General features: G+C 37.7%; 1 protein-coding gene across 4 annotated transcripts in view; it reads right to left on the bottom strand.

Moving 5' to 3' along the window:
* Positions 1-12,281, bottom strand: part of AKAP7 (A-kinase anchoring protein 7) — a 115,876-nt gene extending 103,595 nt beyond the window's left edge. For 2 of the 4 annotated variants that reach the window (XM_045544363.1, XM_045544362.1), the window contains exons 1-2: positions 12,162-12,281; positions 9,840-9,971 (exon numbers count right to left, since the gene is read on the bottom strand). In XM_045544363.1, the coding sequence (XP_045400319.1) occupies positions 9,840-9,971; positions 12,162-12,180 (151 nt within the window). In that variant the 5' untranslated portion in view covers positions 12,181-12,281. Of the gene's footprint in view, positions 1-9,839; positions 9,972-11,807; positions 12,084-12,161 lie in introns of those variants that run through there. The other 2 variants (XM_045544361.1, XM_045544364.1) reach the window with 2 other exon arrangements.
* Between the last annotated feature and the right edge of the window lie 265 nt (positions 12,282-12,546).

The raw sequence follows: 12,546 nt of genomic DNA, 5'->3' as shown, positions 1-12,546 counted from the left end.
CGCATTTTTTAAGGTAACATTACAAATCAATTCTAATGTTTCCAGCATCTGTCCCCTTACATCTCAATGTCCAAATCAGGACACAGGACTAACCTCAAGCAACAGGAAGCTGGGATAGTGAGAATCCGGCAGTTATCAACCTATGCTGTGGAAAAAATACTCTCCAACAAGAAGAGGGAGGGGCTACAACTATGGGGAAGGTAACTAGCACTGTGTGTTTCAATCTGTAGAGGCAGCAGATGGTTAAAAGGGCATTGGCCTAAAGATTGGTTTTCCAACAAGCATCTTTTAATCAAGTTATTTAACTTGTTTATCTGAGAACTTGAAAGTCTGACCAATGCTTGGAGAAAGAGCTGACTCTAGGTCTGGAAATACAATATACTCTTGTAGGCCTGGAAATTCAATGACTCCTGGGATCATGTCAGAAGGTCTCTAGAGTCTATTTGAAAGTCCTCCCACTGGCCAAAGATGGGACGATTTGGGCCACAAATAGAATAATAACTTCAGTGGTGTGAAGTAAATCACATGTTTAAATCCATTGGTTCATAATGATACTAAAAAGAAAAATTAAAACCAAAAACTGACAGATCACCTTTGGACAAGTCTAGAGAAACATCCTAAAAAATCTGATGATAAAGGGAAAAAAATTAAGCATATTCCACTTTTCCTTACAACCAAATAGTCATATAGGAAATCAAATAGTTAACTAAGGTAAAGTTCTTTATAGAAATTTCCAGCTAATAAATGCCAAATGATAGAGTTAGGATATCACCATTTTGAAATGTTTAACAAAGTAATGGATCAACTCAAAGATCATCAATGGATGATCCATTAGACAGTGGCTAATGGTGAATTTTAATAATGGATACATTTAGGGTCATAAGACCTGTGGCCACTGATAATCTTAACATCACAGAAAGGCAAGACAAGCAAACATAATATGCTTACTGATGCCACACAATAGGAAATTCAAATACTATCTTTGGAGCATTCTTGTCAACATTGAGAAACTGAAGCCTTCTGACCTAACTACCAGTTTACTGGGAATATAAGGGACAGAGAAATATGTTAAATGACAAGAATATCAAAATATCTGATTTCTTCAACAACAATAAACACACACGCACACACACAAGAACAAGAGGAGGATATCTATAGAGGAAAAGAGACTGAAGAGATGTATCTATGAAATATAGTGCACAGACTTTGGTTTCTTATTCAAATAATCTAGATTTTTTTAAAACTATGACACAATCAGAGATTGACTGGATATTTGATGACATCAGGAATTACCAACATTTTTGATATGGTATGGATATTTTGAATATGCTTTTTTAAAAAAGATCCCTTGTCTTTTAAAGATACATACTAAAGTACTTACAGGTACAGTGACATGTCTGGGATTTACTTCAAATAATCCACTCAGGAAGAATTCATTAATACATGAGGCTCATTGTCCTATTCTCTCTACTACACATACACTGGAAAGTTTCTATAATGTACCATTAAAAAAGAAAAAGAAAAGAAAAGAAAAACAGGGACAGGGAGGGACAGCTAGAAAATCTCTCTGGAGTCTCTTCCAGTTCTAGTTTTCTAGTAATCTGTGGTAAAGGTACTGTTAACATCAGTACCAATGAGGACATTTCATGGTGAAGTTAAATAAAGAATGGTTTCAAGAGAAACCTGAACCTAGAGTCTGGTTGTTTTTTTGCTCAAACTGCAAGCATCAACCCACTAGTAGGTTATGAAATCAGCTTAGAAGATAATAAGAGTACTTTTCAAAACCTGGAATGGAATGCAATAGAATGGAATGGAATGGCAGTCATGTAGACAGTAAGTATAAGTTATTGCTTTACAAAACATTTATTTCAGTTTTTTGCATACACGTGTGTATTGAGTGACAATGTAAAATATATTCCTTACTGTGAATGTAAGATGTATAATCATTTTTGTTGTACTTTACTCATACTCCAATACTAATGACAGGAACCAAATTAACATGGCGTTTAAAAGACCACTGACACTTTTAGCATTTTAATGTTTTATACATTATCCATTTAACACTAAATGTCTGCCTATCTGGAGCAACTTATTTTTGCCATTTCAAACATCCCATAATCCAGGAAAAAAAACCTATAGTCTCTCAAGGTAGTGGTTATAAAACAAAACGATTCCAACAATTCTGATATCATGAGAATGACATCATGTAAAACCCAACTCAGAATACATTTAGGTAAAAATAATATACTACAGGATTTATTTAAATTTCTTTAGCTTTCTATAATCTTATCAATAACTATTTAACTTTCCTTTGAATTGGATAATATAAAATTTTCTTTTGTTAGGTATCACAGACAGTACAAAGTTTAAAATTATCTGATGAGAGCTGGGTAAAAAAGGAAAAGTTCCTGGAAGTATTTATTGCCATAGTACAGTTTTACTAACCCTTATACGTGCATTTTTTATTTTTTTAATTCAGTGAGTCCGCTGATTTTCTGTCAATTTATTACATATCAAGCCCAGTATCTCTTCTCCCGTTTGCATATCATCTCTGTCTTTTATTTGTAAAGTTTATTAGTGTGGCCACAGTATAAAATCCCTGTTTTTCCTTACTGAACTCCATTTTATTTCCAACACTGAACTCATAATGTAGGTGTTACAATTTTGTTATTCCTTTTATTTAGCTTCATTTGAAAATATAAAGAGCAAAATATTCATGTAATCATCTAGTTTATTGATAAAAGTTTTAAAGATTAGTGACCACAGAAACAAAATGTAGAAAATTCTGGCCATGTGTCCTGGATCTTTCCCTGGATTATTTAGAGTAACTTGACTGGTTAACAAAAAAGTCATCAGCTGTAAATCTGTCTTATAAATTTAATTTATTCTACTTGTTAATTTTCATGATTTCAGTAGCCATTTTAATGTGCTCTAATGTATCTGGTCTTGTTGACAAAGGCTATAACTCTCTGATCCATGCATTTTTTTTTAACTAAAGCACCACATGTCATTTTATGTAAATTATCTAATTTTTCCTCAAGTTTTATTCATTCCCTCAAAAATTACAAAGAAATGAATTATGGGAGAAATTAATTTAATTAATATGTCCATCTCTTATTGTGGGTTGATTGTTTTCACACTTGCTCTTAGCTAAACAGCTAATAATGAATTAGATTTTGTTTTGATATTCTTTTTTTCTTTTTATTTAAGCAGTTAAAATAAACTTGAAGTAAACATTCCTAAAACTCCTCAGTTATCTGACTTAGAATATTGCCTTCTATATTTCATAGAATCATTCCCCCTTGCTATCTCAATAAACTTTGGCAAGTTACTAAAACTTTCTAAAAAAATAATTTTATCTCCAAGTTTTTATGAGAATTAAGAAAATATAAAGCATGTAACAATGTGTTGGAAGGACTCAATACTATTATTACTCAATACTATTATTATGCTCTTAAAGGGAAAATTTCTATAAATATTTAACTTATCAAATATATTTAGGAAAAATGTTGGTGAAATTAAATTAATGAAAACGTACAAGTTTTTTAACCACATTTAAAACTTTTAGGGCAAGGCGCAGTGGCTCACACCTCTAATCCCAGGACTTTGGGAGGCCAAGGTGGGAGGATCGCTTGAGGCCAGGAGTTTGAGCCCATAGTGAGCTATGACTGTACCACTGCACTCCAACTTGGGCAACAGAGCGAGAACCCACCTCTAAAAGAAAATAAATAAAATGAAATTTTTAATTGTATTTTTATATAGAATAAAGAACATTCATAAAATTTGAGGACTAGAAAAAAGAACAAAAAAAATACTCATAAACCTACTTCCTTAACACAGTAACTATGAATTTTGGTGACAGATTATATATAGTATTTACACAATTGTAAACAGCACATACAATTTTTGCCCTACTTTTTTCACCTTGCATTATATATATGTGTGTACAAACACACACACATATAGGAATGTACTCAATGCTATAACATCATTTTCAGAAATATTATTTAATACTAAATAATTGCATAATGTGTAACCTAGAGGCACTAATATAGCATACTCAACCATTCCCTAATCTTGTACATTTGCATTCTTTTCCCAATATTTTTACTATTAAAAAGATACTATAACATGTATTTGTGAATCAAACTTTTTTTCACTAGTAAGATTATGTCCTTATATTGGAGTCTCATGAGTGGATCCGTCCCATATATAAACATTGCTGGTGATCCCAACCAATTACATCCTAAAAAAAAAACTATAACAATAAACTGTATTGTCAGAAGCAATGTAGATACATTAAAAGCACTGAGTATTGCCATTTAAAAAAATTTCCTGATAAGTTAAAATCATATTTTAATTTGCATTCATTCCTATCTATGTAGCTGAATAACTTCCCATATATTTGTGTACTAGTTGAATTTTATTTTCTACATCTTTTACTCAGCCCCAGTAATAGTACCTGGTATGTAACACACTCAATAAATGTGTTGACTTAATATATCTATTGAACTTGTTCTGATTTTTAGTCATGGTCTTATTTTTAACAAAAAAAGAAAAAATATCCACCTTTTGTATTATTTGAGACAAATATTTGCCTTAAGCCCTTTCATAATAAAATCTGGACTATTCAATATATGCCTCCCCAATTGATTATAGACAGGACACAGAACATAATTAATCTTTTTTTTAATTGACTCAGGATAATCACCATATCTGGTACTGAGATTTAATCTTAATTAGGTACAGCATTTTTCTATGAAAAAATATATTTTTAAATATTTAAGAGTCTAAGTATTTTTTAAAATATAACAATAGTATTGGTTAATAAATGAGGAACAAAATAATTTCCCATATTGCTCAAATCTCCAATAATTACACGATTAGAATTTGATGTGAGGTAAAATAAGGATTATAATTATTTCAATATAAGGAGAACTGGGGCCGGGCGCAGTGGCTCACGTCTGTAATCCTAGCACTCTGGGAGGCAGAGGTGGGTGGATCCTTTGAGCTCAGGAGTTCGAGACCAGCCTGAGCAAGAGCGAGACCCATCTCTACTAAAAATAGAAAGAAATCATATGGACAGCTAAAAATATATATAGAAAAAATTAGCCGGGCATGGTGGTGCATGCCTGTAGTCCCAGCTACTCAGGAGGCTGAGGCAGGAGGATTGCTTGAGCCCAGGAGTTTGAGGTTGCTGTGAGCTAGGCTGACACCACGGCACTCTAGCCTGGGCAACAGAATGAGACTCTATCTCAAAAAAAAAAAAAAAAAAAAAAAAACAATATAAGGAGAACTGAATTCCACACTTAGTAAAGACATGTAATTAAAAAAAAAAAAAACTTCTCAAATATTTTCTTTTGAATCTTGATTTAAATGTGGTTTGGCAGTTAAGAATTGTGATTCTCTTAAGAGACCAGAATCAATTAAACTAAAGCTGTCCACAAATTCACACTGTGGGAAGCATACTAAGCTACTCACATTAGCAGCAGGATGACTCTACTGCAGACACCCATTCAACTTTCAGACTCAGATCATCATAACAGCAACCCCAAGCATTTTTGGGATGGGTTACTGTGTTTCCAACCCATTCACTCACAACACTTCCCTTGTAAGGCAGCAGTCCCCAACCTTTTTGGCACCAGGGACCAGTTTCATGGAAGACAATTTTTCCACGGACCTTAGCGGGGGTGGGGAGGGATGGCTAGCAATGCTACTCACCCACTGCTGTGGGTGCCCCAGTTCCTAACAGGCCACAGACCGGTACCAGGGGTTGGGTACCACAGTTGTAAAGAGAAGAGACCCATCTAGGTCAAGGTCAACCACTGACCAATGCTGGATTTTCTCCTGGAACGTGTCCAACCTATGGAGCTGAAGATGTGGCATAGGTTGCACTGTTTCCTCACCATTTCTAAAAGATTTTCTTTTGTACATACATTTGAATTTTTTCTAATATATTTTTATATTCTAATGTTATATTCTAAGATTTAATAATATAATATTTTAATGCATTTAATATTCTAACATATAATTCTAGTAAAAAGTCTCCTTAAAAGTAAAACTAGCCAAAAAATTGTAAAGACCCATTTCACCCAACCACACCACATGCTGCCTAATCATGATACTGCACCCACACTGAATGAAGGTCAAACAGTTGACTACTGAGAGACACTAAACTAACCAATTTAGGAGTTTTCTTACTAGAAAGGACTCCCCTTCCCATGATGTTCTTGCCAGCACTACTTTCCTCATTGCCCTACCAGGGTTCTATCAGCAAGAATTTCTTGACAGTTAACTCACAATTTCCACATGCAAAAAAAAAAAAAAAAAAAAAAAACTGAAGGAACCACAGGCAACGACCAGCAACCTGGGAATTTTAAGGTCGCTATCTACTACAGAACGAGTAGACTGATTAAATTTCCATGCAACTGAAAAATAAGAGAAAGCCAAATTAAGTCCATTCAAGCCACAAACTAATTATCCTTTGGGGCACAAACTCTATTATTATACCTATCTTACAGTTTAAGGGCTGGCAACAAAACTCCCAGTTTTTGTACATTTCTATAAAAATGTCACCACAAAAACTAGTTAGTAGTTTCTAGTTTGTAAAGAATTTTATTATTTTTGCCTTAATGATTTAGTAAATGCTATTAAAAAAATTTAAAAAATAAGTTGTCCCCAAATAACTAAGGGGTATGTTTCAAAGGTTTTATAAATAACATTTGTATATAATGTTAACTGCTTTCTTACTTATATTATTCTCTCTTATCTGCATAGCAACACTATGAAGTAAGCAGGAGATAATTATTATCCACATTTTAAGTGTCCAAGGTCACACAAGTAGAAAACGAAATAACCAAAACTTACAAGTTTTCTGTTTCTCCCATTATATCACACTACCATGTATAAGTTGGAGCCTGGTATTTGAAATCCAATTCCCGCAAAAGTAATATTGTACATGGTGGTTTGGAGACTAGACTCACCCACAAAGAATTTTAACTCATAAAGCCTGAACTACCAAAAAGCAGTGTAATACTATATATTAATAGTTAAAAATAGACTTTTGTGGACTGGCCTGAGCCCATAATATACATGGATAACATTATTTCTTTGATGAAGGACTGGCTACCCTTCCCAATGCCTATCCTCTGAAGAAGCAGCCGTCCCTTTCAGAGCAGCAAGGGAATGCAGGCCACAAACACATCTATCCCCTTCCCTCTTTTGGCCCTCGTGGCCACTGGTCTCCTCACCAGTAGAGATACAAGAAAACAGTGGCTACGGAAATACTATTTGTTCTCTGGGATTCTGGATGTATCTTGCTGTCCATCTCTAGTAGAAGCTGTTTGTTCATATATATTAGGTACGTGTAAGATATGAATGAGTCAGAAGTACCTGTAGGCAGAATAGCAAACACTGTCATTTCTTGCTCCAGTCTAACTTATGAGTGCTCCAACAGGAAAGATTCAGAGACTAGAAAAGGGTTCAGAGGGAAGAAGTGGGGGATGGGAGGCACCTACCATGGGCACACAGGGCACGATTATTCATGCGAATTCTTCATTTTATATCCAAATTGAAGAGAGTAATAAAATCAGAAGGAAGTGATAGAATTTTTCAGACATACTCACTTTATTTGCTCAACAAGTAGGGAATTAATACATTGACTGCCACACTAGGAAAAAAAAATTTTCCTTGGGGCCACAGTGTTGTATTAGGAAAATAGAATAAAAACTTCAAAAACAAAACAATCCTTTCTAATTTACTGAAAAAATTGTTATTTTTCATTGTTTTCTGTGAGTTATATGCAATCTGAAAAACAGTTCTCTCGGCTCCCAAGGTGAAGAGACGTGAGTTACACATGCTTCATGAGGTCCCAGGCTCAAAACCTGAGTGAGTTAAATACAACGCACATGGCAGTTGATGTGTTAAGAAGAAAACATTAAATCCTTGCTATTCTTGCCTCTCTGTTCCAAAGGGTATCTTCTTCTACTTAACAGGTATGCAAATTCTTCAAATGAAGGTCTCCCTAAACGGCTGTGCTGTTCTTCTCTCCAGACCAGCTGTGAAGGAAAAGATGGGAAACACACACTCTGGCTGAGCAAACACCTCTTCCTGCTTTCTTTTCCCCTTGGCTTATGGAATGGGAAAGACTGATTAATAAAATACCAGGATTTAATACATTTTAAGTATCTCTCTCTCTCCTTACAATCTCCCCAAAATATAAACCAGGTTCACTGTATCCAGAAGAAAGTGTGATAGAGAGTAGTACGGTTTTTGAGCTGAGCCTCAGCATCATCTGAGATGTTTAAAAAATAAAAAAAATTCACCGGCCTGATGCAACAGCGGAAGAAAGGAATCTGTACTTTTACAATGCTCTACAGAAAATTCTGATGATCAAGTAAGTTCAAGAGTCCTGGATATAGTTCATAATCATCCTCCAAGCCTCTACTTTTGCCAAACCTCTAGGAAGGCTTCCTGGACACCCTCCACTCCCACACCCAGGTTAGATGCCTCCCCACACACATCCCCACCCCATGTGCTCCCAGAGCATCCTGTATGATATTTATCTCATGAGATTGTAATTGTTAACATACTGGCACCCCAGTGAAGCTGTGAGCTTCTTGAGGGTAAAGCTTGTCTTGTGTTTCAATATTTCAAATGTCTAGCCCAATGCCTGGCTATAAATGTTCATCAAAGAAATGACTAACAAACCAGAAATCAGATTCTATAACTGGATCTTTTCAACTGTGTGAATTTAGCTAATTTACGTAACTTCTCTAAGTCTCATTTTTCTCTTCTCAGAATGAAGAGACTAAAGTAGATAATTTCTTTTTAAGCCTCCCAGCTTAGAACCACAGTCATGAAAAAACTACATCAAATCATAGCCAGGCTTCATGGAAAGCTGCGAACAATGAATGGCAAGAGCATGTAGTCAATAAATATTTGTTGAATACACTGATGCTTTTCCTTATTTTCCTACCCACAAACAACCTGGATAATAGGCAAATCTGTAACATTTTCAGTGAAGGTAGCCCCAAATATCAAATACAGTATTGTTTTTACAATGACATGAAATGCAGATTTAGATATCTATGTAGTTCCAGCAGTATTTCAACCAAGTAAGCATTGGTTCCCTAGTTTGTGAACAGAATTCTCAAGGACTGAATCAATCCAATAAATGTATATTTAATTAAAAGTTTAACAGGCTCAGCCTGATGGTTCATGCCTATAATCCCAGGGATTTGGGAGGTCCAGGTGGGAGGATCACTTGAGGCCAGGAGTTCAAGACTGCAGTGAGCTATGATGGTGCCACTGCACTCCAGCCTGGGCAACAGAGTAAGACTCTATCTCTAAAAAAATAAAAAATAAAAAGGAATTAAAAGTTTAACTGTTTTAAACACTACCTGCTGAGCTCCATGAAAGCAGTGATAACGCCTATCTTGTCCACTGATGGATCTTTCCAAGGCCTAGCCAATAGCCTGGTGCACAGCAAACAACTAGTAAACATTTGTTACATAAATACACACAGCTGAAATTATCAGTGGCTCCAGAATAACTGAAGGAAGTTATAAACCATGGAATGATCTGGCCCATTATTTTCGAAGTAGCAAGTAGCTTACATATCATAGAATCATCTGGCTCAAAATTTTGTGAGACATGTCTTAATGGCATCTGTGATAGTTCTGATAATATTGATAGATATAGACAACTATTAATTAATAACGAAAACTCAAAAACATGATGAGTATTTAAAGTGAAATAATTTATTAAGAAAAATATATATATGACTAAATTTATTATCCATTGCTACTAAATACATCTTTACTTAATAAAGTACTTACTTCGACAATCATCTTTAATATCTATAGTAGCAAATGGCAGGTCTACCGGACGATCCATAGTATCGGCTTCAAATTCCTCTGACGTTTTCTCTTTCTTTGACACATTTTCACACGCATTGGAATGAATTTCTCCTTTAATATATCACAAGAAAAAAGGACTATTTAACTTGTTATTTTTTTAAACTCATACCCTAAATGAAAACAACTCAGCTGATTCAATATAAATTAATCTTTCTTAAGAAATGTACTACCTGAACAAACCAACAAGGTTTTGTCAGTCTTTTTCATGTTTATTTTTAACAGTACCGCTTATGTGTTATTATTTCCATAAATTCTGACTTTATTTTTTTCTTCCATAAAGACTTTTAAGTAGTTGCTCTCCAACATTACATTTAACATTGGAAATTCAGTTAAAAATACATGGCTGCAAACATGTTTTTCTGGAAATTCAATTATTAAGAAGCAAATGGGCCAGGCACAGTGGCTCATGCTTGTAATCCCAGCACTTTAGGATGCTGAGGCAGGAGGATCACTTGAGCTCAAGAGTTCAAGACCAGCCTGAGCAATGCAGCACGATCCCGTCTCCACAAAAAAATAGAAAAATTAGCTGGGTGTGGCAGCACACACCTCTACTACTCCCAGCTACTCAGGAGGCTGAGGCAGAAGGATCACTTGAACCTGGGAGCAGAAGGTTACAGTGAGCTGTGATTATACCACTGCACTCCAGTCTGGGCAACAAAGCAAGACCCTATCTCAATCAATCAATCAATCAGGTGACATTACAAAAAACTGAGTGCCCACGAAAAATAATTCTCAATATTTAATGGCAACCTCAGCACATCATAGATTCTCTCATTTTCACAAGATGAATGAAGGAAAGGTACTGAGGTATTTTGATTTGACATAAAAATAAAAACTGAGGCATAATATCACTTGCTCAACATCCTTCTCCATCTTGTTACATAAAGCATATTAAACTTGACTGCAATGTTATGTCAAAATCAACAGGAATCTGGAACTTGAAATACAAACTATCTCCTATTAAGTTATAGAATAATTGAAAAAAATTGTATTAATAGATAGGAATTATTAACGCAGCAAAAAAAGCAAGACTGTCCTCTAATCTCTCTAGTAGGTAAATAGTTAAGTTTGTTCTCCAAGAACCAAGAGACAGAGCCAATGCCATCCATTCTCCTCCTGCCTTTGCTGCTAAAAACAGTAGCATCTTACATCTGGATAAATGTTGAGAGCAGTGCGATAATCAACAACTCACTGGACCTTCAAGCTTTGGTTTCCTCATCATAAAAAGGGAACAAAAGTACAATCCAAATTATTAGGGGGAGATAGGCAAAACAGGTGAGCCATATCTGAAAAGTAATGAAAGGAAGCTGTAACCTCCATTAAACTTTGTCAATGTGAGTAAGGAAAAGATACAGATGCTAACAGCATCCTGAACTGCAAGGTCCTAACACTTAAACAAGGAACTGGGCTGTGACTCTTCTCCCAAACAATCTCCATTCCCTTGCATTTTATAAACGCCTCTCAAAAACTCACGCCACAGGCATCCGCCCACAGGTTTTAATCACTCCATTCGCATAACAATTGTAAACATATCCGTACTAGTTAATGGCTATTTATATAACACATTTTAACGTTTTATGCTTTTTAGACCTTCATATATGTTTATGCCGTCAAAATCTTGCAGCAGAGCACCTCTTCTCTAATTGGGTTTTAGCCCCTTTCATGGAAAGTCCAACCCATAACTCGCTCTACCCATAAAGTTCAGCACGCAGCAAATGCTGGCCCAAGCTGGAAATTCATTCCGGGCGCTAGTATAGATTTGGCGCCACTTTTAAAAGCGGTCATTTCCCAACCTAGCGTAAAATCCTAAACGAAACAGCACGGTGGTTCAGATATTTATTATTTGTTATATAAGATAAAATCGCTTTTGTTCTGGGTCTTGTTTACCACACCAACGCCGTCAGAGGAGGCGTGTTGACATGAACTCTGCCCTAAGGGTCACAGGATGAGAAAGGGGGAAACAAAAGTGAAACTTAGGGACGGGCTCACACCCCTCGCCTTCCGCGGTGCCCGCAAAGCGTGCGGTGCGACGCCCGGTCGCCGCAGCTCCGCGCACGCCGGGGCTGCAAAGCGGGCCGCCCGGCGCTACCCCGAGTGCTTGTGGAGGGAGGGAGAGGAGACTCGGAGCGGGGCCGAGCTCTCCCCGAGGCCCGGCCCTCCCGAGGCCGAGCAGCAGAGCGGGGCCCAAGCCCCCACGGCTCCCGTCGCCCCCCTCCGGCCCGCTCGGCAGCCGGGTCTCACCCGCTCCGGGGCGCTCCATGGCGGCGGCGCTAGCGGGCAGCGCGTCCGGGCGGGCGGCGGAGGCGGCGGCTACCACCGGGCGCGGCAGCCCCGGGCTGGGGGCGAGGCCGGGGCGGAGCCGGCCGCGGGCGGCTGGGGCCCCGGCCGGGCCGGCCAGGCCTGCGGAGGCGCGGAGGCCCCCGAGCCGCAGCCCCCCGAGCCGCAGCAGCAGTGGCCCGCGCATGCCTCGCCGGGCGCCGGAACGAGCCGGAAGGGGCCGAGCCGATGCGCTCGCGGTACCCGGATTCGGGCGGGGAAGGCGAGACCGGCGAGCGCGGCGCCGCGGAGAGCTCTGGCCCCTCCTGCGGCGCTGGGGTGGGTCTCCGCCCGCCCTCCCGAGCCTGGC

Source organism: Lemur catta, chromosome 2 (genome assembly GCF_020740605.2).
Source record: "Lemur catta isolate mLemCat1 chromosome 2, mLemCat1.pri, whole genome shotgun sequence".
Taxonomy (NCBI): Eukaryota; Metazoa; Chordata; class Mammalia; order Primates; family Lemuridae; genus Lemur; species Lemur catta.
This window is presented reverse-complemented; position numbering and strand designations above follow the sequence as displayed.